The sequence below is a fragment of the Mycena indigotica genome, assembly GCF_014461135.1.
Source record: "Mycena indigotica strain 171206Taipei chromosome Unknown Mind.scaff0011, whole genome shotgun sequence".
NCBI lineage: Eukaryota > Fungi > Basidiomycota > Agaricomycetes > Agaricales > Mycenaceae > Mycena > Mycena indigotica.
The window spans coordinates 2,720,311-2,745,092 of NW_023503010.1; the positions used below are offsets into that span (position 1 = coordinate 2,720,311).

The following is a 24,782-nucleotide window of genomic DNA, read 5'->3' on the forward strand; positions in this document are numbered from 1 at the left end:
GATATTTCCTCTCTGACACTTGTAGATACCTTTCTGAGTAATTATCTATTGACATGCTTATGTAACATGATGAACTTTGACACCTATCTACCGGTTTCTCTTCTTTCCGGCAATGACTATTCTTGCCTCCCAGAGCTACATCTTCGACGCTGCGCCAGATTTTCCGCTTTTACTTTCCGTCAAGCGGTATTGGGATCCATCGTCCCCCAGCCTTGATGACCCGGACGCGTTTACGCTGGTATTTGCGCATGCAACTGGGTTTCACAAGGAACAATACGAGCCTACCATTGAAGACCTCTACGCTCTCGGAGCAAAAGGCCTCAGGATACGCGATGTGTGGTCGGTAGACTGCCCGAACTGCGGCGAGGCAGCGGACTTGAACGAAAAGGATTTGCGGTGGGGTTACGAGCCAATTTGTCAGTTGTCTTTCCACTTCACGTCAAGAAGACTGATTGAATTGGTGCGGTGTAGTCGGTTGGCAGGAATATGGACGCGGAATTCACGCGTTATTGACTGGCCTCGGCACCGGCGTCGATGTTGACTTCTCAACGCGTCGATTGGTCCTTATCGGCCATTCCTTTTCTGCTGTCTCGCAGTACGTGCAATAAATCTGACCTTTTTCTCCTTACGATCGAGACAAACAGAGTCCTGGCGCTGACCTATCAGCCCCCACTCAAGCCTGCCCTCTTGATCCTCCTCGAGCTGATGTGTCTCCGACCAGAAGACACAGGACGCATGAGGGACTTCCTCGTGGGCGGTTCTGAGACCAGGCGGGATATATGGGTGTCGCGAGAGGCTGCCTATGAGCAGTTCAAGTCGCGCCAGCCCTGGAAAACCTGGGATGAACGTGTGTTGCGTAGTTTTGTGGTCAGTGTTATCTTATTCCATACTCAGACTGGAACTTCTTATAGGACCATGGATTGCGCCCACTGCCATCATTAGAATACCCCGACAAAGAGGGTGTAACGTTGAGATGCACCCGAGCACAAGAGACAGCAACTTATCGGGATACCCATGGAAGCGGCGTGGTTTACCGCATGATGAAAGACATTGTCAAACGGGTTCCAACACATCTGGTCTACGGCGCGATTGACGACTATATGTTAAGTGTCTCTTTCTTCTTCAGATACTTGCTCACGACTCAATAGTCCGCGACCCGTCAAGGACAAGTTTCTGGAGAGAGGCGTTGGAGGAGAAAAAAATCTCGCATCGCTTACACGTATCGCCGGTGCTGGACATTTAGTGAGCTTTTCAACCAATAATTCCATTTTTAAACAATTCCAGGCTGCACAAACGCATCCACAACAGTTTGCGCAGGTTATTGCTAGTATTCTGGAGAGGCCAACTGCAAGATTATAACAACTCGTACTCGAGACTGGCCAGAATGAACGCTGAAAGCCCTTTTAGGTCGTTCAAAGTGATTGCCTGACTGATGTAGTACTGTCCAAATGGCTCAGCAGACGAAAACAAGATAGAATGAACCAAACTCACGTTGTAGTCGCCGGCCATATTTAAGCTGCCCACGACCACCGTGTTGTTCCACCCCATCGTCCCGTCCCCATTGTCGATGACCCAGTTCGCGGTGGCGTAGTTGTATGCCTTCTTCGCTGCTTTGACGATGCTCCCGTCTTTATCGGGCACGTATCCGAGCCGCACTGCCTTGAGCAAGGAATAGACAAACATCATCGAGCCAGAGCTCTCAAAGTAGTTGCCTGCGCGACCCGGCTGCGTCATGACCAGCCACCAGACACCGGTTTTGGGGTCTGCCGCGTCACGAAGAGGAGGCGCGAGAGTTTGGAGGATTTTGAGGAGAGTTGTTCTGAGTGCGCCGGAGCTTGGTGGGGCCAGCTCGATAGTGTCGACGAGGGCCATCATGTACCAACCCAGCGCGCGGTCCCAAACTTCAGGAGAATGACCACGGTCCGCGTTGGCCCAGACTGCGGTATGACTGTAGTCGTATCCGTCTGTTGCAGCGATTCAGCGTTGTTTGAGAAAGCTTTTGAGCACCTACGGTAGAGCAGGTTGGTGTTGTTTGGCGCGGTCGGCAGCTGCTTGGTGTTATCAAACATCAGTTGGAATTGCGCGGTTATATCGGCTACGCCTGTTAGTAGATTAGGAGGATTTCTGGAGTTTCTCACCCCAGGCCGTTGCGTTCCGTGCGTCAAACTTTGCGGTATAAGCTGTATAGAAAACATCGCCCATATAGATACCGTCCAACCATCCTGACAATGTGAGGACGAAATCGCGTCAAGAGAATTGGTACCTTGGTTGAAGTACACTTTTTTATGCCAGAACTGGCCCTCTGCGGTGCGCGGGTGGCTGTTGAGTTGGCTGCGGAAGGTGTTGGCGGCGGTTTTCCATTTCGCCTGCCCGGTCTTGTCGTAAAGGTACAGGAAAGTCGGGCCCGTTCGGATGGGATCCAGTACATAGTCGGTGAGTCTGGGAATCAGTCAGCGAAAAGTCATTGTTTGATTGAAACCAACGTGTAGCTTCCATGGACAGTGCCATTGTCGTAGACGATGTTGTTGGCGCCTTTCAGGATGTAATTGTAGTATGTTTGGTTACCGGTACGGTCGAGGAGTAATCGGAGAGCCCACTAAGACAGTTATCATCGGCAAAGTTGTCGCGACTCCTAGTAAGCATACCTGAAACTCGCCATGCTCATATGACACCTGTGCGGCCCCAGCGGAGGAGAGTCCATTTCCCTGGCCCCGTGAAATCGCGGAGTCGGCACCCCAAACGGCATAGGACGACGGACGTGCTGCGGCAGTAAGAGCAAGGAGTAAAGGAGTCGCAAAGGTAAGCATCATTGTGCTTCAACTCAAGGTTGGCGTTGTTCAGAGGAGACGAGCTTGAAACCCCCCATATTTTGAGGTCGGAGTATCCCGTACACCATTCTACAGCGGGCCGCGCGAAAGCCGTCGCCAAACGTTTGTATGACGGGCTTGGGGCTTGGCCGCTCTCCAGAATACCCTGCGGCTCGGGAAAATTGTGGCAGAACAGCGCGATAATGAAGCTAGCCTCGCATATCAATCGTCTGCTGACCAGGTCAGTTGCGCTGGGGTATTCCCTTCGGACGGGCCGTTCGTTCTTCGCGGTTTGTGGTCAGGTGGGGACAAGAGAGAACCTAACACGTGACGTCACAATGTAGGAAGGGTGCGTTACCATTCCTCCAGACAACAAATATCTTTGCTTGCATTATTACCCTGTAACAACAACAACAAATCGATTATGTATAAGTAACTCTGCCTCACGAGGCCGGATGCGTGTTCCCTGCCTGTAAGTTAACGCGCGCTCTCGTACTCTCTGCCAGACTTCGTGGATCGACGATCCAAACGACAGCATCTTGCTGTCCTCCCTCAGGCACACCACCATAGCCTGGTCGTAATACTCTCAACTCCCGCAAAAGCGCTTTAACACTCGATCGGTTAGCCGTAAGCGTAGTCCATCCGCGGAGAGCTCCACACCACATACTGTGCACAGTATGTTCAGTTAGTTTCGCGTTGGCCTTGGTCGGAATGGCCCGTTCGCTGGATGGATTACGCAGGAATCCGTTGTTGCTGAACTTCGCATCGGCCTTCGTTTTCTTCTTCACTGCATTTAGGGGAGACGACTGATGCGCCAGGCCTAGTGCGAGAATTTCGACACACGTTTTCTCCATTGCCACAAAGAACGATGAACGATTGAGACTCGGAGGCGACGAGATGGTGTCGTCAGAATAGACGTTTATCGGCAAACAAGGAATAAACCCGCACTGAAAACGCGAGCCTTCCCAAAACCTCTCCTCTGCCTCTTCTCGAGTAAGTTCTGGCGCGGCAAACAGGACAGCGGCGCGCTTCTTTTCGCCTGGACCGCCAATCTTGGCAACGATACGAATAAATCGGTCACGTGCTTCTGAGGTCGTCCACAACTTAAATGGCCCTTGCAGCCTATGGTGCAACTCCTGAAACATGCCACCTCTTCCCATTTCCTGCAGCATCTCCTGCATGATTTGATTGGTTAACGCTCTCGATTGCACCGTCGGTTCACTCTCCCTCTCCGATGGACGCGGGGTAAGGAAACGGGCTTGAGCTTCTTCGACAGACGTTGGGAGTGGCGAATGCGTAAGATCAGAGACAAAGGCAATGAGCACCGAAAGATCTAGATTGACATTTATTGTTGGGCTTAGGTGGATGGTTGGAGTTGGCGCAATTGAAGGAACAATACCGGCATCTCGTTCCCCTAGCAGTACCTCAATTCCCATGTCGCGTATGACCGAAACAGTCTGTGCTATCCGGGGGTCGCTTCCTTCTGGCTCGAGCCGGGTGAGACAAAGAGTGATGGAAGGCGGAGCGGAATCGATCAGGTTTGTGTTGGCTGCTGCCAAAAGGCTACGGGCCATTCGGATAATGGAGTTATCGAATTCTGTTTGCGCAAGGGAAGGGGTTTGATCGTCTTCAGAGTCGGAATCCGTGAGGTACGAGTCCATTTCACAAAACTCGAAGAGTATACGAGAATTTTTAATTCTGCCGCAGCCTGGTGAGTCCTGCTATTCACATCAGAGACATCGAGTAGACACACGTATTCACACGAATCCAGCGACAACCTCCGTCGGCCACCACATCGACCTTCACCAGGTTGGGTGTAGTCTTCGATTTCTTGTCAAGCGCTGAGGGCAGGCCGGCAAAAGCCTTCATGACAGACACCAGAGGTGGCGGAGCGCGTGTGATTTCATTCCACACAGCGATCAAGTATGGTGCATTTGTGGAGAGTGGAGGCAAGCTTTCGCGTGAGGGATGTTCCAGAAACTACTGGAAGAGGAGAAAATGAGCGACATGGATGAAGGGTGAGCTGAAAGCCAACCCGCTCGAGCGCATCAAGGTCGATTTTAACCGAGTCCCTGAGTTGCTTGAGACCAGGTAGCAGCTCACCGGATTGCTCTGCATCGAGGAGCGCATCGGTTGAGGAGTCTAGTATGTGTGGTTGGGAGGGGGTAAAACGAAAGTCCGAGATAGATGTGTAGATAGAGTGGAGAGTAGAACGAAAACAATCTAGTTGTGCGGTCGTCGTCATGATCTAAAAGGAGAAAGTTGCCGATCACGTGCTATCAATGTGTTGACCCGAATCTTGCCCGAATCTTGAAACTTGCTCACAACTCTCATGCTACTCAGCCAGAGTTCCAACCCGACATGCTTCGGGTATCTTTCTCCGCAACCTACACGGAACTCCGATTTGCGGCTTGGGCTCGGATGTGATCGCACCTATGGCTCAACATTCTCAAGCCATGGCAGGACTCAGGCTTGAGAGGACCATGAAACAATGAACTGTTTAACAGAATGCTGCTTGTTAACTTGGTCCCGGATCGTGGAGGCTCGATAAGGACCTCGGCGAAGATCAAACACACTGGGCCACCTTGGGCCACTTGCTCTGATACCGCCCGCAGTCTAAATGCAGGTTAATGAAGGAGGATTAGCAGTTCATCAAGCGTGCCTGGGCAAGCAGGAAACCATGGACGAGATGCCTCCAAAGGACTCTTCAGAAGGTTACAAAAACCAGCGGATCGGCCGTCGCCACCCGAATTTTAAGTTGCTGCTAGGCAAGCCCGTGCAGCGGAACAACAGGGAACAACGAAACGCGTCCCGTCACCTCCTCTTGTCGGGGTTACGCGGCATCACACTCACATAACCACACGTCGACCAATGGCCCAATGGGAGGCACTGCATCATCGCCATCAGCATAACAACAACCCGAAGCGACGGTCGGCAAAAACCTACATATACTGAATGGCTTCGGACTGCATATCCCACTCGTTGAATCTGCCTTTGTTACTCGCGGAATCCGAGCCCAGATAGGCTGGGCCTTCTGTTCACCGCCGCTCACCGGGTGGACTTTCTTTTCCTTTTCATGTATTTTCGCATCTCTCATCAGTATGTTCCGCTCGTCGCTCTCTATACCCATCTCATCTTTTAGCCTAGGGATTCTCTTTCTATTCTTATTCTTCTTTACTCAGCACGCGTCTGCCCTCGTCTTCGATCCTGTTGGCGGCCCTTTCGCGCTCGGTCAGCAAGTTTCCCTTTCCTGGACTTTGGATGGGTCCGAGCCGGTTGACGGATGGGAGCTGTGGTACAATGCCGGAGGTTCAAGCTCGAAATTGGGGAATATTGACTTTGGCGTTGTGTCGACGGTGGTCGCGTTTCCGGGTGTGGATGGGAGATTTCAGGCTATAACGGGAACAACGTCCGTGCATACCATACCAATTGACCCTCGATTTAACTGCCCATAGGGTCATTGCATCAAGCTCGCCAGTTAGCGCGATTACCGTTCTCCCAACCACAGCAACAACTAGCCTTTCAAGAACATCTACATCCAAGACTTTGGGTCCAAAGAGCACTTATAGGCGCGTCTGTTGTAGATCATTATATTCTCCAGCAACTTATACGATGACCAGTCCTTCTGCCACTTCAACTCAAGTATCGTCCAGCGCCACGGCTCGACCAAACAACCTGACAACTGCCTTGTTGGGCATCATTGTGGGCACACTCGCGGTTGTTGCGATAATTGTTATCGCGTCAATTATGCTCTTTGTCAACCGACGACGACGGCAAACGCCCGCAGGAAACGGGGACACATACCCGTTTGACCGTGCGGACGTGGAGAAGCAGTTGGCGAAACGGATCACACCATTTCCTCCTGCTCGGCAAGAGGTTTATGCTGCATCGTTTACATCGGTCGACTCCCATTCAGTACGGGAGTTGCCCGCGCCATCACCTCCACTACCAGCAACCCTTCGTCCACTCCGAATTGCTCCTCTTAGTCGACCTATAGGTCCCCGTTCACCTCCCCTCCCAGCGTTGCCAGAGTCCGGCTTTTCTCCAGTTGGCGAGTCTCGACGGACAGCCTACCTCAATTCGCAGCTCGCTAGACTAGCAACAGACCAATTGCCGCCTGGACTACGCGTTCCCGCAAGCCGTTTTGCCGGTTTGGAGGTCCCCACTTCTCCACGCCACCCACCGCCACTCCCGCCAGTTCCCGAGCCAGGGACATCCGGGTCACGGCGTGATGCCTACCTCTCACAGCAAATCGCCCGACTCACAGTCATCGAGCAACGCCGACCAAGCGACAACAGCTCAATGACCTTCAGCCCGTTGTCCACAGTCCCATCAGAGCCCACAGTCCGATCACCACGCCGCCAGTCTGTTTCGACCGCGGTCAATTCACCGCTGGTGTTCCGTCGTCCGTCTGGTCCGACAGAATCAGAGGTGGTCAGCCCGACTGTCGTTCCAGCTTGGTGATTCCCGGCTGGAGTTGTGTACGTGCCTGTATGATCGCCACCATCCAACGATGTGTTACCAAGAGTGCCATTCATTATTTATCATTATTTGTTCCATGACACCCACTTGCATCGTGTTCTGCATAATCATGTATATTAGCTCCTTTGTATCCATAGTTTCGCCCGGTGAGTTTATCCGTTTGAGTTTTCCTCTGGAAAAGCAAAAGATCGAAATCGGCGTCTGCTTATGTAAACATTTGTGGCTTCGGCACCTCCCAGGCTCCTCGTTCTCGCAGAAGGAATCCGCGATGCGAAAGACCTAAACGCGCGCTCATAGACTTGACATCTACCGCTGACACTCCCAAGCATGGAAGGAAACATAGACAAGCAACCCATGATTGAATTTGGTATAGAAATGCTCATTTGAATAGAACTCCTGCCCTTTCGTATCACTCAGACTACTCCAATTTGCTCCATCTCTTCATCCTTCCCATCTCCTCACGACTCCAACGAGTCACCGCGTCGTGGTCAAAGTTGCGGTTGCTGGCATTTGTCATCTCTTCGACGCTGCGTCGGTCGAGCCCTTGCCATTCCCGAGCGATGCGCGAAGCCAAAGTGAAGCGACGTTTAGGTGCAACGCGAGTCTCGGCGCCATCAATCTCTTGCTGGTCATTCGAAGAAAGGACACGGTTGGGAGCGTGCTTGCGGAGGCTGCTGTCGACATTGGCACGCTTATCTTTGGCAGGATATTCCTTCGCAGCTGGCTTAGAGTCGGTCTTCTCAGAGTCATTGGTCTTCTTTACATCAGGCGAGACAGCAGGCGGTTCAGGAGCGGGAGGTGGGGGTGGATTCGAGTTGGTCGGCGGGGACGCAGCGTGGTAGTCGGCATTGCGGATCTGACGCTTCTCGAGCTCGGGAGCACCATCTGGCTGTGCAACACCACGAGCAAACGGCGCAACAGCAGCAGGGTTGGCAGCGACATTGTGTGAGTTCTCGTGTGACTTGGGCGAGAAGAAGGCAATGGCGAGTCCACGAGGAGAATTTGTGGCAGTATGGCGCGGTAGAGCCGGAAGTTGGCGAGGGACTTTGGTAGGGTTTGGAGCGATGTCGTTCGACTCTGGAGGGGCAAGCTCGCGAGTGGTGGGATAGGCACAAACCCTGGCGACGGTGAAGAGGGCGAGTAGGGCAATCTTGTAGGTATACATAGTAGGCGTTTCGGTTTCGTGACTGGTAAAAGAGGGACGGGTGGTGGTGGTTTGCTGTGGTTTGAGGAAAGAAACCAAACGCGTGACGTCACTTTTGATCGCTGATTTCATGGAAATGCTAACAGCAAGGAGGCGCATTACTGAATGAACTGTGTCTGGAACTGGGACTCTTCGCGGGCAAGTGAAAAACGAACAAACAAGAAAGTCAGTGCATTCGGCAAGTAAATTTTTGTGCCTCAAGTAAGTATTATTCTAGCCAAAAAAAAGAAAAAAAAAAGTTACTCTGCCTGAGGACTAGAAGATGCACCCCAGTCTGGAATTTGGTCACTTTCCAAAAATATTTGAGGTGCAATTGAGAGGAATTTGAGCACAATATCAAATTGTCAGGGGAACCCCCGCTTCGGCCTCCTTCGGACCCTCCGAACGCATCCGAGGCGCATCCGACCGGCGCCCCCTCGGACGCTCCGACCCACCCCGACCATCGTCCACGGCCTCCTTCGCCCGCACAATCACCGATCCGTCAAGACCCTCCCAACGATCACCTTGGGACAGAGCCTGCGACGCCGCTCAGGCCTTCTGCGCTCTACGTCGGCAGTTACGGACGACCAGTATATAGTTGGCGCCCTAGCAGGCGGACCCTTAGAGTTTCTTCTCTTTGGATCCTCCCCTGCTAGGTCGGTCCCTCCGTGTATTTCCCGTAGCTTTTATTCACGCTTTGGATCCTCCCCTGCTAGGCTTTCGTCGGAGTCTCCAGGGTTGCCCTTACAGCAGAAGAAACTCTCTACGGGATTAACCGGTCAAGATTGCCAGGTTTGGCGCTGATTCAGGCTCGGAGTACAAGTCCGTACCCCCCTCGTCACCGCCCCTGCCACTTGACCCCTCCTCCTCTGCTCTCGTCGTCTTTACGCCCGCTATGTCTACCAGAGCTGCTCCGGACGCTGACGCGCGCATGGACGCACTTGAGGCGAAACTAGACAACCTCACCAATATCCTCACCCACCTTGCTTCCCAGGCTTCCGCTGCCGCACCACCTTCGGCAGCTCCCGAACCGCCTTCGGCATCTCCGAATGCCCCCGACGCGGATGCGTTATTTGGTGACATTACTGTCGCCTCAAAACTGGTCCTACGGCCAAACCCCCCGTTTGCGTTTAACGGAGATCGCAAACGTGGCCGCGCCTTCCTATACGCGGTCAAGACTTACGCCCAGCTTGCCCCGGAGGCCTTCGTGGTCAACGGAGAGCCGAGCGAAGAAAAGGCCGTCCGCTACGCCATGTCCTATATGGCGGAGGGACCTGCCCAGCAGTGGGCAGAGCGTCATGGAAGTAAAACCCCGTTCCCCTTCCCTCGGTGGAACCTATTCCTCTCCGAGTTTCGCCTTCGGTTCGTTGAGGAGAATGAGCAAGACCTCGTGCTCGCCAAGTTGGAAAGCGCGGGTTATCACATGGGAACGCGGGACGTCTATGGATACACCGACGACTTCGAGGACCTAATGGACCTTGCCGGATTCGAAGACGCGTTGGTTAAGGTGACCAAGTACCGCCATGGACTTGACCCCCTGATCAACAATGGCATCACGTCCTCGAACGACCCCCCAGACCTCCGTGACTATCTGGGCTGGCACACTCGGGCTTTCCGCCAATACGAAGCCTTGGTACGGGCGAAGCTCATCAAAGGGACCACCCCGCGGACGCCTTCGGGGGCTCCACGTGGCGCATTCCCTATCGCCCGTTCGGCAACTCCGTTCCCCATCCGCCCGGTGGCCGCACCTGCGCCACCCGCGGCCCGCGCCCCCGTCTCGGTACCTCCGGCTCCCGTCCCTATGGAGTTGGATCGTACTAGGGCTCGGGGCGCCCCTCGTCGAGCCTGCTTCAGATGTGGCGACCCCAATCACTTGGCTCGGGATTGTCCGCTCCCCGCCGATGTTCGCCATGTGGACATCCTTGACGAGGTAATCCAGCAACTTGGCGACGAGATGCTGGGAGAGCTGCTTGCGCGGCTGTCCGATACCGCGGCCTTAGCGGAGGCGCATTCGGAGGCTCTGGCAGAGGATTTTGTCCCCCGCGACGAGTGACTGGTGTGCCCTCGTTCGCGTCCATAAATCGTTTCACTTGTTTGTATGATGAATCAACTCCCTTGCCCTACAACGAGCCTGAAACGAAAGACGCACCCCCTGCCCCCTCCGAAGCCCCCGTTCGGATTCGCCGACTTGCCTGGGAGAAAAAGTTACCTGGCAGCTATACCATCTCTGCCGCTCCTGGGGTTAACTCGCTCCACCTTCCTCTCGAACTTGAGTCCACTGCGAACGCGCTCAAGCTCTCCCTCTTGGGTCTGGTCGACTGCGGAGCCACTTCGGACTTTATCGACACAGAATATGTCAACCGAAACAACGTGCCAGTCCGAAATCTCTCAGTACCCATACCGGTCTACAATGTCGACGGTACTCCCAATGATGCTGGGTCTATTCGCCAAATCGCGGACCTCGTTCTACGGTACAACGGACACTCCGAACGCGTTCAGCTGGCTGTAACCCACCTTGGGAAACAGGATTTGATACTTGGATACTCCTGGCTCAAGAAACACAACCCCGAGATCAACTGGGAAACGAAAGAGGTGAAAATGAGTCGATGCCCCCGAAGCTGCTCCACTTGCCGTGACGAGGAACGGACCGAGCGCGCTGAGGTTCGGCGCCTCCGACTCCTCAAATCGCATTTGCTCTTGGGCGCCTTCCCCACCGTTTGCGCTATCGATATTGCCGGTCCAGACGATGCTGACGACGAACTCGGAGCTACTTCGGACCCTCCGAGTCCCCTGCCAGACCTCGACGACAACGAGCATCTTGAAGATGGCAACCGCATCTTCTACACCTCCTTTCGCCCAATCGAGGAGATTCGCGCTGGGAGCACCGTGTCCCAACGCCTTGCAGAGGCCTTCGCCCGTAACTCGGCCCCCCCGCCTTCGGAAATTCCGGACTGGGCCAAGGAGTTCCAAGACGTCTTTGACAAGGAGTCCTTCGACACGTTACCAGAGCGCAGGGCTTGGGACCACGCTATCGAACTCGTTCCCGACGCAAAGCCCGCTAATTGCAAGGTGTATCCGATCTCCCCCCTTGAACAGCGCGAACTTGACGAGTTCATCGAGGAGGGACTTGCTACCGGCCGTATCCGCCCTTCGAAATCTCCGATGGCTTCCCCCGTCTTCTTCGTTAAGAAAAAGGACGGAGGACTTCGGTTTGTCCAGGACTACCGCGCCCTCAACGCTATGACGATTAAGAACCGGTACCCCCTCCCGTTGATTAATGACCTTATCAACAGGCTCAAGGGTGCCCGTTATTTCACTAAACTCGACGTTCGTTGGGGCTTCAATAACGTCCGGATTAAAGAAGGAGACGAGTGGAAGGCGGCCTTTCGGACTAACCGAGGGTTGTTCAAACCTTTGGTGATGTATTTTGGCCTGACGAACTCCCCCGCGACTTTCCAAACGATGATGAATGACATTTTCCAGGATCTCATTCTTTCAGGAGACGTTATGATCTACCTCGACGATATCCTTATCGCACATTCGGACCTTCGTAGGCACCGCGAGATCGTCCGCGAAGTCCTTCGGAGACTCCGAATGCACAAGCTGTACCTTCGCAAGGAGAAGTGCGACTTCGAGAAATCGTCAATCGAGTACCTGGGGGTTATCATCTCTCACAACCACGTCGAAATGGATCCCGTTAAGGTCGCCGGGGTCTCCGCATGGCCCCTGCCCGAAAACAAGAAGGACGTCCAGCAGTTTCTGGGGTTTGCTAATTTCTACCGCGGGTTCATTCGGGATTTCTCGGCCCTCGCGCAGCCTCTCTTTGCGCTCACCAAGAAAGACCAGAAATGGACCTGGGGAGACGCCGAAGCCGCCGCCTTTCAAGCTATCAAAGACGCGGTCGTCTCAGAGCCCGTCTTAGCGATCCCGGACGACTCTCGGCCTTTCCGACTTGAAGCAGACAGCTCAGATTATGCGACGGGGGCGGTTCTTTCACAACAATCCGCCCCGGACGGGAAGTGGCACCCTGTAGCGTTCTATTCCAAAAGCTTAAATGATGTCCAGCGCAACTACGAGATTCACGACAAGGAGATGCTCGCGATCATCCGCGCACTCGAGGAGTATCGGCATTTCCTCGAGGGCGCCACACATCCGGTCGAGATTTGGACTGACCATAAGAATTTGGAGTATTTCCGAAAGGCGCAGCACCTTAACCGTCGGCAAGCCCGATGGTCGTTGTACCTTTCTAGGTTTGACTTCACGCTGCACCACGTCCCAGGTCGCCAGATGGGCCGCCCAGATGCTCTCTCCCGCCGGCCTGACCACGGCATCTCCGAAGACAACTCGGACGTCACCCTCTTGCGCCCCGAGCTTTTCCACGTTCGTGCGCTCGAGGCCGTCACTGTCTCTGGGCCGGGGTCCGAACTTGTCCACGACATCAAGGAAGTGCTATCCGGTGAGCCTGACCTAGAGGAGCCCATCTCGCTTGCGGCCCGGCAACTCTTGAAGGTCCGAGGTCAAGTTCGGGGCCCCCGCTCATCACGTTCGGACGAGTGGGCCGTCTCGGGCGATCTCTTGTACTTCCGCGGCAAGGTCGTAGTCCCCAAAGACAAGGACCAAGGAGGCGCATCATCGAGCTCTGCCATGACACGCGGGTCGCCGGACACGCCGGTCGGTTCAAAACCCTAGAGCTGGTTTTCGCGCAGAGCCATAGTGGTAAGATTTAGGCTAAAACCAGTAGGTACGGCTAGGGAACCCTTTGCCTAGAGGATTAGCCCTACCTAGGCAGCCCTTTACTGGCCTTTGTTAGAGCCAAATGTGACGCTTTGTAACATGTGTGACATGTGTGACACTTATTGAAAAAAATATTATTATTCCTTATCTGGTATCCTAGCACCTGTGGCAATGCACCTATCTAGATAATGATTTTATTGTGGAACCATTTTTGATTGCCATCAGTACTTTTGATGGCTATCTCATGATACATCATTTTGTCCTAATTAGGAAAGTTGTTGATACAGGCCTTCCCAACTATATACCGGGTCATCGGCCTGAAGAAAAGGAGTTTAAAGTATTATATTACATAATTATTAACTTATATATATTATATAATAATTTATTCCATCATTGATATTATTGAATCAATAGCCTAAATCACTAGGTACAGCTAGCCCTAGGTGGAAATAACCGTGTAGGCAAGCACCTGTTTAGCTGTACATAGGGCTTTAGCCTAAAACTTACAGCTACGGGTGTCGCGCAACTACTGGTGGCCACAGATGTCCCGCCATATCGGACGCTACGTCGCGACCTGCGACTTGTGCTGCCGCACGAAGGCCCTCCGAAGGCTCCCGCACGGAGAGCTACACCCGACCGAAGTCCCCCCCCCGAACGCTGGCACACCGTCACGGTGGACTTCATCGTCGAGCTCCCCGAAGCTCATGGGTACGACGCGGTCATGGTAGTCGTCGACGCTCTTGGTAAACGCGCCCACTTCACCGAGTGCCATACGACAATAGACGCGGTCGGAGCCGCCCGGTTGTACTATCGGAATGTCTGGAGGCACCACGGAACCCCCGAGAAGTACATTTCGGACCGTGGTTCGCAGTTCATCGCTGACTTCACACGCGAACTCTGGCGCTTAATTGACGTCAAACCGGCCACCTCTACGGCTTACCACCCGCAAACCGACGGACAAACCGAACGTGTTAACCAAGAGCTTGAGCAGTGTTGTAATATCGCTTACTCTAGCGAACTCCGGGCGGATCACTCAGCCCGACGCTGACTGATCCCAGTCAGATTTCAGTAGAACTTACTAGAATATTCATTGGTAGTATAAATACTGTACTACTTTACAGAATAAACATTGAACTTCTCTCCTGTTCTTTCAACAAGCAGTACATCCGGATCTTCACCAACTACCAACAAGACGACTGGGACGAGCTTATCCCTGCCGCTGAGTTCGCCTATAACAACCACGTTCACTCCTCCACTCAACAGGTACCCTTTATGACGGACACTGGTCGGCTCCCCCGAATGGGTTTCGAGCCAGGCGCCCGCTCAGAGTTGGAGTCGGTGAACGAGTTTCGCGATCGGATAGCTAACGGCGTCTCCGAGGCAAAGGCCGCGCTCGTTAAAGCCAAAGACGAGTATAAACGGTACTACGATCGGAAACGTTCAGATGCTCCGAATATTCAAGTTGGTGATAAGGTTTGGCTGGACGCTTCTGACATCAGAACGACTCGGCCCTCCGAGAAGTTCTCCCACAAGCGCCTCGGACCGTTCAAGGTGCTTGCAGAGGTTAGCAAAGGTGCCTACAAGCTCGACCTCCCCCGCGTTACTCCAAGCTCCACCCCGTCTTCCCCGTTGTTAAGCTCGAGCCCGCTCAGGACGACCCCCTTCGATGGACGACCCGGCTACGACGAACCGCCCCCGAACTAGAGGACGGAGTCCCCGAATGGGAAGTCGAGGAAATCTTGGATGCCAGGATAAGGTATAAGCGTCTTAACTATTTTGTCAGGTGGAAAGGCTACGACGCCTCACACGACTCGTGGGTTCGGTTCGACCGTGTCTTTGCGCCAGACAAGATTGCGGACTTCTATCGGAGGTACCCGGGTAAACCACGGCACATCGCCTCAGCGACCTTCGACTCCTTGCCCTTTCGAACTATGCGCCGGGACGCCGCATTCAAAGGGGGGGTGATGTCAGGGGAACCCCCGCCGGCCTCCTTCGGACCCTCCGAACGCATCCGAGGCGCATCCGACCAGCGCCCCCTCGGACGCTCCGACCCACCCCCGACCATCGTCCACGGCCTCCTTCGCCCGCACAATCACCGATCCGTCAAGACCCTCCCAACGATCACCTTGGGACAGAGCCTGCGACGCCGCTCAGGCCTTCTGCGCTCTACGCCGGCAGTTACGGACGACCAGTATATAGTTGGCGCCCTAGCAGGCGGACCCTTAGAGTTTCTTCTCTTTGGATCCTCCCCTGCTAGGTCGGTCCCTCCGTGTATTTCCTGTAGCTTTTATTCACGCTTTGGATCCTCCCCTGCTAAGCTTTCGTCGGAGTCTCCAGGGTTGCCCTGACACAAATATTTGAAGTAATTGATAGGTCTAACCAGCAACTTGAAAGAAAGTATATCTGTGATGCGTACTATACTATTTTGCTTATTTTCAAAGGCACTTTTGGTATGACATAGTATTTAAAAAATTGAATTTATATGATTGCTTTATTTGGAAGTTGTCATGGCTCAGTAACTTCAGTAGGGCCATCAGCTGTTGCTGTACTATCAGGGCTTTTGGTACAGTCCCCATGGTTACTGTTTGGTTGGAGGCCATAACACCCATCGGATTACAGCTGTTGCTATGGGTCAACAGGTATTACCCAGTAAATCACAGATCTATTTACTAATAGAACACTCATCTGGTGCCAGATCTGCAGACAACTTCACAGGCATCAACAAGCTGACAATCTACCAGCTGTATAACAAGCTCTGGTCTGTAAGGGCAACCCCGGAGGCCTGAGATCAAGGTCCTAGCAGGGGAGGATCCAAAGAGTGAATAGAAGTAAGCAAATACAAGTGAGGCTGACCTAGCAGGGGAGGATCCAAAGAGAAGAAACTCTAAGGGTCCGCCTGCTAGGTAGCGGAACTATATACTGCGCTCTTGACGCGCCAAGGTTGATCGTTGCTCCGTGCAGTATGCCTGCGCCATGTCGCAGGCCAGGTCCCAGGGGATCGCCAGGCGGGGCGGCGATGCGCCTGACGGAGGCGGTGATGCGATCGCCGGAGTCGGAACCGGAGTCGGATCGGAATCGGAATCGTCTCCGAGGGGCCGAAGGGAGGTTCCCCTGACATCACCCCCCCTTTGAATGCGGCGTCCCGACGCATAGACCGGAATGGAATCGAGTCGAAGGTTGCAGAGGCGATGTGCCGTGGTTTGCCAGGGTACTTACGATAGAACTCCGCGATTTTCTCCGGGCGAAGACGCGGTCGAAGCGGACCCACTGGTCGTGCGATGCGTCGTAGCCTTTCCATCTGACGGTAATTCAGCCGTTTATACCTCACCCTTGCGTCCAGGATTTCCTCTACTTCCCACTCCGGGACTCCGTCCTCGAGGTCCGGAGGGGGCTGGTCGTAGCCGGGGGCGTCCGTCGAAGGGGTCGTCTTGGGCGAGCTCGAGCTTGACGACGGGGAAGACCGGGTGGAGCTTCGAGTAGCGCGGAGGGAGGTCGAGCTTGTAGGCACCTTTGCTGATCTCCGCGACTATCTTGAACGGTCCGAGGCGGCGGTGGGAGAACTTCTCCGAGGGGCGAGTCGTCCTGATGTCAGAGGCATCCAGCCAAACACGGTCGCCAACCTTAAACTCCGGAGACAGAGTGCGTCTCCGGTCGTAGTAGCGCTTGTACTCCTCTTTGGCCTTAGTGAGCGGCCTTGGCTTCGGCAACACCAGTGGCAATCCGGTCGCGGAACTCGCTCACGGACTCCATAGCGGAACGGACTCCGGGTTCGAAGCCCATGCGCGGGAGTCGTCCCGTGTCCGTCATGAAGGGGACTTGTTGCGTGGAGGAGTGAACGTGGTTGTTGTAGGCGAACTCCGCGGCCGGAATCAGCTCATCCCAGTCGTCCTGCTGATAGTTGGTAAAGATCCGCAGGTACTGCTCCAGCTCCTGGTTGACGCTCTGTTTGACCGTCTGTCTGCGGGTGGTACGCGGTGGACGTGGCAGGCTTGATGCCGATTAGACGCCAGAGTTCTCGGGTGAAGTCCGCGATGAACTGCGAGCCGCGGTCGGAGACGTACTTCTCCGGAGTCCCGTGATGGCGCCAGACATTCCGGTAGTAGAGGCGAGCCGCCCCTACTGCGTCGACCGTGGTGTGACACTCCGAGAAGTGGGCACGCTTCCCAAGGGTGTCGACGACGACCATGATCGCGTCGTACCCATGGGCCTCCGGAAGCTTGACGATGAAGTCGACGGAGACGGTATGCCAACGCTCTGGGGGCGTTTCCGTCGGGTGCAGCTCTCCGTGGGGCAGTCTCCGGAGTGCTTTGGTGCGACAGCACAAGTCACAGGTCGCGACGCACCGGCCAATATGGCGAGACATCTGAGGCCACCAGTAGTTCCGGGAGACCAACTCCAAGGTCTTGAGGCGACCAGCGTGTCCGGCAACTCGAGTGTCGTGGCAGAGCTCGATGATGCGTCTCCGGAGGTCCTTATCCTTAGGTACGACAATCTTCCCACGAAAGTGAAGAAGACCACCAGAGACAGCCCACTCGTCGGAGCGCGAGGAGCGGGGGCCTCGAGCTTGACCTTGGACCTTTAGGAGTTGCCGGGCCGCTAGTGCGACGGGCTCCTCTAAGTCAGGCTCACCGGAGAGGGCATCGCGGATGTCGAAGGAGTTCAGAACCAGGGCCGGAAACGGAAACACCTTCGAGCGCGGACATGGAAGAGTTCGGGCCGCAGAAGGACGACGTCGGAGTTGTCGGAATCGATTCCGTGGTCGGGTCTCCGAGAGAGGGCGTCAGGTCGGCCCATGTCGCGGCCGGGCTTGTGGTGCAGCGTGAAGTCGAACCGGGCTGTCTCCGGTTGAGGTGCTGCGTCTTCCTGAAGTACTCCAGATTCTTATGGTCAGTCCAAATCTCGACGGGATGCGCGGCGCCCTCGAGGAAGTGTCTATACTCCTCGAGTGCGCAGATGATCGCCAGCATCTCCTTGTCGTGGATTTCGTAGTTGCGCTGGACATCATTTAAGCTTTTGGAATAGAATGCTACAGGGTGCCACTTCCCGTCCGGGGCGGATTGTGAAAGAACCGCCCCCGTCGCATAATCAGAGCTGTCCGCCTCAAGTCGGAAAGGCCGTGCGTCGTCCGGAATCGCCAGGGCCGGTTCCGAGGTGACTGCGTCCTTGATCGCTTGGAACGGGAGGCCTCCGCGTCGCCCCAAGTCCATTGCTGGTCCTTCTTGGTGAGCACAAAAAGAGGGCGCGCAAGGGTCGAGAAGTCCCGAATGAACCTGCGGTAGAAATTAGCGAACCCAAGGAACTGCTGAATGTCCTTCTTGTTTTCCGGAGTCAGCCAAGCGGAGACGCCTGTGACCTTGACGGGGTCCATTTCGACGTGGTTGTGGGAGATGATGACTCCGAGGTACTCGATTGACGATTTTTCAAAGTCGCACTTCTCCGCTCGGAGGTACAACTTGTGCTCTCGGAGTCGCCGCAAGACCTCCTGAACGATCTGCCGGTGTTTCCGGAGGTCGGAATGGGCGATCAGGATGTCGTCAAGGTAGATCATGACGTCTCCGGAGAGGATGAGGTCCTGAAAAATGTCATTCATCATCGTTTGGAACGTCGCGGGAGAGTTTGTCAGGCCGAAATACATCACCAAGGGCTCGAACAGGCCTCGGTTAGTCCGGAAAGCCGCTTTCCACTCGTCACCTTCCTTGATCCGGACGTTGTTGAAGCCCCAACGGACGCCGAGTTTGGTGAAGTAACGAGCGCCTTTGAGCCGGTTGATGAGGTCGTTGATCAGCGGAAGGGGGTACCGGTTTTTGACAGTCATCCGTTGAGAGCACGGTAGTCCTGGACGAGCGGAGTCCGCCGTCCTTCTTCTTGACGAAGAAGACCGGAGACGCCATCGGAGACTTGGAGGGGCGAATCCGGCCCGTCGAAAGCCCTTCCTCGATGAACGCGTCGAGCCTCGCGTTGCTCGAGGGGCGAGATGGGGTACACCTTGCAGTTGGTGGGCTTAGCGTCGGGGGACGAGTTCAATGGCGTGGTCCCAGGCTCTCCGTCCGGTAGCGTGTCGAAGGACTCCTTGTTGAAGACGTCCTGAAACTCCTTAGCCCAGTCCGGGATCTCGGAGGGCGGAGGGGCGGAGTTCCTGGCGAAGGCTTCCGGCCAGGCGCTGTGAGACAGTACTGCCAGCGCGTATCTCTTCCAAGGGGCGGAACGAGGTGTAGAAGATGTGGTCACCATCTTCAAGCTGACCATCGTCTTCATCGTCGTCGGAGTCCGGCATCAGATCAGGCAGGGCGGAGTCGTCACCGGAGACGGAATCGTCTCCGTCGTCAGGCCCAGAGAGGTCCATGGCGCAGACCGAGGGGAACGGGCCGGAGCGGAGTCGCTTCTGGAGCAGCCGGAGTCGCCGTAGCTCAGTCCGTTCAACGCGTTCTTCCTCGCGGCAAGTGGAGCAACCGCGGGGGCACCGTGTCATCTTGACCTCCTTGGTTTCCCAATTGATTTCCGGGTTATGCTTCCGCAGCCAGGAGTACCCCAGAATAAGGTCTTGTTTACCAAGATGAGTGACGGCGAGTTGAACACGCTCGGAATGGCCTTTGTAGCGTAAGACCAAGTCCGCGATCTGGTTGATGGAGCCGGCGTCGTTCGGAGTGCCATCAACGTTAAAGACCGGAATCGGTTGCGCCAGGGTGCGGACCGGAATGCCATTCCGAGCGACATAGTTCGTGTCGATAAAGTCGGAGGTGGCACCACAGTCAACCAGGCCAGAGAGCGAGAGCTTAAGCGCGCTGGTAGTGGACTCTAGCTCCAACGGGAGGTGGAGGGAGTTCACTCCAGGGGAAGCAGCGACAGTGTACTGCTTGGGCAATTTCTTTTCCCAGGCAGTGAGGCGGCGGAGGACGATGACCGGAGTCGCGGGCGGAGTCGGAGACGGAGTCGAAAGGGGGGGGGGGGGAGGTATGTCTTTCGTTTCAGGCTCGTTGTAGGGCAAAGGAATTGATTCGTCATACAAACAACAAGCGAAACGATTTACGGACGCGAACGAGGGCACACCAGTCACTCGTCGCAGGGGACAAAATCCTCTCCGGCCATCGACTCGCGGCTGTTTCCGGCAGCGCAGCTGTGTCCGAGTAGCGGGCGATCAACTCCGCTAACATCTCGTCACCGAGTTGTTGGATCACCTCGTCGAGGATGTCCATTGAGCGGACATCCGCGGGGAGGGGGCAATCTCGGGCGAGATGGTTTGGGTCGCCGCACCTGAAGCAGGCGCGACGAGGGGCACCCCAAGCCCTAGTGCGATCCAACTCCATGGGGACGGGAGCTGGAGGCGCCGGAGCGGGGGCGCGGGCCGCGGGTGGCACGACCGGAGCCACCGGGCGGAAGGGAGCCGGAGCCGGGACGCGGTTGACCGGAAACGGAGTCCGAATCAAACCGCCAGGCGTCTTGGGGGGCGGCTGACTTGATCAGCTTGGCCCGGACCAGGGCCTCGTATTGACGGAAGGCCCGGGTGCGCCAGCTAAGATAGTCCCGGAGGTCCGGGGGTCATTCGAGGACGTGATTCCGTTGTTGATCAGGGGATCAAGTCCGTGGCGGAACTTGGTCACCTTGACCAACGTGTCTTCGAATCCGGCAAGGTCCATCAGGTCCTCGAAGTCGTCGGTGTACTGGTAGACATCCTTGGTGCCCATGTGGTAGGCGGAAGTCTCCAGTTTGGAGAGAGCGTGATCTTGCTCATTCTCCTCGACGAACCGGAGTCGAAACTCGGAAACGAACGGAGCCCCAGGACGGAAACGGAAACGGGGCTTTGCTTCCGTGGCGCTCCGCCCATTGCTGAGCAGGTCCTTCTGCCATAAACGACATGGCATAGCGGACGGCCTTTTCCCTCGCTCACCTCTCCATTGACCACGAAGGCCTCAGGGGCAAGGCGGGCGGAGGTGCGGACCGCGTAGAGAGGAACGCGGCCCGCGTTTCCGATCGCCGTTAAAGGTGAACAGGGGGGTTTGGTCGTAAAACCAATTTTGAGGCGAGGTTGATGTCGCCAAAGAGGGCCTCGGAATCGCCCTGAACCGGAGTCGGAGTCAGAATCGACGTCTCCGGTGGTGGTGTTTGGGGTCCCCAGCCAGTATTAGCGGCGGCGGCAGCGGCAGCGGAAGCCTGGGTGGTGAGGAGAGTAAGGGCCTCAGTTAGGCGGTCGATTTTCGCCTCGAGTGCATCCAGCCGAGTGTCAGTGTCAGGAGTAGCTCCGGAAGGCATGACAGGTGCGGGGACGACAGGAGTGGCAGAGGAGGAGGGGACAAGTGGCAGGGGCGGTGGCGAGGGCGGAGTGGACTCGGACTCCGAGCCTGAGTCAGCGCCGAACCTGGCAATCTTGTCCGGTTGATCCCGTAGAGAGTTTCTTCTGCTGTAAGGGCAACCCGGAGGCCTGAGATCAAGGTCCTAGCAGGGGAGGATCCAAAGAGTGAATAGAAGTAAGCAAATACAAGTGAGGCTGACCTAGCAGGGGAGGATCCAAAGAGAAGAAACTCTAAGGGTCCGCCTGCTAGGTAGCGGAACTATATACTGCGCTCTTGACGCGCCAAGGTTGATCGTTGCTCCGTGCAGTATGCCTGCGCCATGTCGCAGGCCAGGTCCCAGGGGGATCGCCAGGCGGGGGGCGGCGATGCGCCTGACGGAGGCGGTGATGTGATCGCCGGAGTCGGAACCGGAGTCGGATCGGAATCGGAATCGTCTCCGAGGGGCCGAAAGGGAGGTTCCCCTGACATGGTCTCATTGGGCCGTTTCCACGATTTTTCCTTGTGAAAATATCAACTTTTGCATGAAAAATATGAGAATAAAAACTTGAAGTTTCTTTCCCTAATTATGACTAGGGAAAAAAAGTCAGACTATATATAGAGAAAAAGCTAGGACAAAAATTTCGAGTTTTTGTAACTAGTTTTTACAAGAGGGCGTTGATGGATCGGTGATTGTGCGGGCGAGCTGGACCGGAGACGCCATCAGAATTGGACTGGAATCAGACACGTCTCTGAGGAGCCAAAAGGGGGGTTCCCCTGACATCACCCCCCCCTTTGAATGCAGTGTCCCGACACATAGACTGGAATGGAATTGTGTCGAAGGTTGCAGAGGCGATGTGCCGTAAGTGAATACAAATGAAGCTGACCTAGCAGGGGAGCATCCGAAGAGAAGAAACTCTAAGGGTCCGCCTGCTAGGGAGCTGACTATATACTGCTTGTCCGTAGCTGCCGCTGTCGGGCACAGAAGGCTTGGGCGGTGTTGCAGGCGAGGTCCCAGGGCGACCGTTGGGAGGGCATTGACGGATCGCCACTGGTGTTGCCGAAGCAAAGGCTGCGATCACAAAGGCCAAAGGGGAGTACAAACGCTACTACGACCGGAGACGCACTCCATCTCCGGAGCTCAAGGTTGGTGACCGTGTTTGGCTAGATGCCTCTGACATCAGGACGACTCGCCCCTTGGAAAAGTTCTCCCACCACCGCCTCGGACCGTTCAAGATAGTCGCGGAGATCAGCAAAGGTGCCTACAAGCTCGACCTCCCTCCGCGCTACTCAAAGCTCCACCCGGTCTTCCCCGTCGTCAAGCTTGAGCTCGCCCAAGACAACCCCTTCGACGGACGCCCGGGCTACGACCAGCCCCCTCCAGACCTTGTAGACGGAGTCCCGGAGTGGGAAGTAGAGGAAATCTTGGATGCAAGGGTGAGGTATAAACGGCTGAATTACTTTGTCAGATGGAAAGGCTATGACGTGTCGCACGACCAGTGGGTCCGCTTCGACCGCGTCTTCACCCTGGAGAAAATCACGGAGTTCTATCGTAAGTACTCTGGCAAACCACGGCACATCGCCTCTGCGACCTTCAACACGATACCCTTCTGGTCTATGCGTCGGGACGCCGCATTTAAAGGGGGGGGTGATGTCAGGGGAAGCCCCCTTTTGGCCCCTCGGAGACGCGTCCGATTCCGGTCCGACTCCGGTCTGGCCCTCCATCTCGGTTGCCCTGGGACCTCGCCTGCGACGCTGCCCAAGCCTTCTGTGCCCAACAGCGGCAGCTACACACAAGCAGTATATAGTCAGTTCCCTAGCAGGCGGACCCTTAGAGTTTCTTCTCTTTGGATCCTCCCCTGCTAGGCTTTCATTGGAGTCTCCAGGGTTGCCCTTACAGAAGGGCATAACAGTTAATATTACCAATAGACATATGTTAGCATTATATATTTAATATATATAATACTGACTAACTAGGTTTCAATCATCAAAGAGCCCAAGTAGTTTATTCATCAATCTCACTATTACTATAATCATCAACCAAAACTACTTGTGCATATGCCAGATTGCTCAAAGTTGTGATGAATGGTTTTTCAGGGGTCAGGATGTGGTTTCCATATTTAGGTTGTAAGAGAAGAGACCAAACAGTGTTTTGTGTGATTGTAGTATATATAATTGGATATATTCTTTGTGCACCAGCCCTAAGCAATATGGAAATATTGGTAGAACTTGCCTTTTCAGTCAACAAGGCAGCAGAAAGGGCAGTTCTATACTTTCCAGCAACTAAATTGACAGAAGCACCTGCACTAAGTAGAAGCTCAATGATTTCTGTACTCCCAGTCCATACAGCTGCCTGAAGAGCAGTTCCATACAAGCCACTAATTAAATCTATCTGAGCACCTGAGTTAAGGAGAAGTTGTACTATTTCTATGTTTTCACTCCAGGTAGCAGCTTGAAGAGCTGTTCCATAAATACCAGCAACTAAATCAATCTGTGCACCCATACTAAGCAGAAGTTGGACAGTTTCTATTTTTCCATTCCATGCTGCAGCTTGAAGAGGTGTTATATTGTTATTAGCAACTAAGTTGATTTGAGCACCTGATTTGAGTAGTAACAAAAGAATCTCTTGGTTTCCAATCACTGCAGCAGCATGGAGAGCTGATCCATCAGCACCAGCTACTGAATTGATATCAGCACCTGCAATAAGCAGAAGCTGGATAATTATCATGTTTTCACTCCATATAGCAGCCTGGAGAGCTGTTCCATAAAAACCAGTAACTAAATTTACTTCAGCACCTGAACTGAGCAATAACTGGACAGCTTCTATCCCTTTATTCCATGCTGCAGCCTGGAGAGCAGTCCCATAAAAACCAGCAATCAAATCTACTTGAGCACCAGAAGAAAGAAGAAGATAAACTATCTCTCTACTTTTCCTTGGAGCCTGTGCAGCTGCTTGGAGAGCAGTTCCATAAAAGCCAGCAATTAAATTAATATCAGCACCCAAGGTCAGAAGAAGCTGAACCACTTCTATTCTTCCATTTCCTGCTGCAGCTTGGAGAGCAGACCCATGCCTGCTAGTAATCAAATCTATCTCTGCCCCTGAGTTGAGTAGAAATTGAACAACTTCAGTATTCCCATGTGCAGCAGCAGTATGGAGAGCTGTTCCATAGTCTGAAGTTAAATCTATCTGAGCACCTAAACTAAGCAATAGTGGAATAATTTCGGTATTTTCATAAACAATAGCAGTGTGGAGAACTGTTCCATGATCATCAGCAATTAAATTTATCTGTGCACCTGAGTTTAACAAAAGCT

At 54.4% G+C, this 24,782-nt stretch overlaps 3 protein-coding genes across 3 annotated transcripts; all 3 read right to left on the minus strand.

Annotated features, from left to right (window-relative positions):
* Positions 1-1,353: 1,353 nt before the first annotated feature.
* Positions 1,354-2,810, minus strand: MIND_01192900 (Cell wall glycosyl hydrolase; the record flags this gene model as incomplete). Its single annotated transcript, XM_037368439.1, has 7 exons — positions 1,354-1,440; positions 1,492-1,964; positions 2,012-2,095; positions 2,139-2,222; positions 2,264-2,439; positions 2,484-2,596; positions 2,646-2,810. The coding sequence occupies 7 exons, from the start codon at positions 2,808-2,810 to the stop codon at positions 1,354-1,356; spliced, it is 1,182 nt and encodes a 393-aa protein (XP_037215365.1).
* Positions 2,811-3,250: 440 nt separating this feature from the next.
* MIND_01193000 (uncharacterized protein) lies at positions 3,251-5,052 on the minus strand (the record flags this gene model as incomplete). The annotated part of the gene is made up of 3 exons (XM_037368440.1): positions 3,251-4,505; positions 4,561-4,787; positions 4,843-5,052. 3 exons carry the CDS (start codon positions 5,050-5,052, stop codon positions 3,251-3,253), a joined length of 1,692 nt encoding a protein of 563 aa, XP_037215366.1.
* Positions 5,053-7,707: 2,655 nt separating this feature from the next.
* MIND_01193100 (uncharacterized protein) lies at positions 7,708-8,511 on the minus strand (the record flags this gene model as incomplete). Its single annotated transcript, XM_037368441.1, has 1 exon — positions 7,708-8,511. Exon 1 carries the CDS (start codon positions 8,452-8,454, stop codon positions 7,708-7,710), a length of 747 nt encoding a protein of 248 aa, XP_037215367.1. The 5' UTR covers positions 8,455-8,511.
* Positions 8,512-24,782: the final 16,271 nt, after the last annotated feature.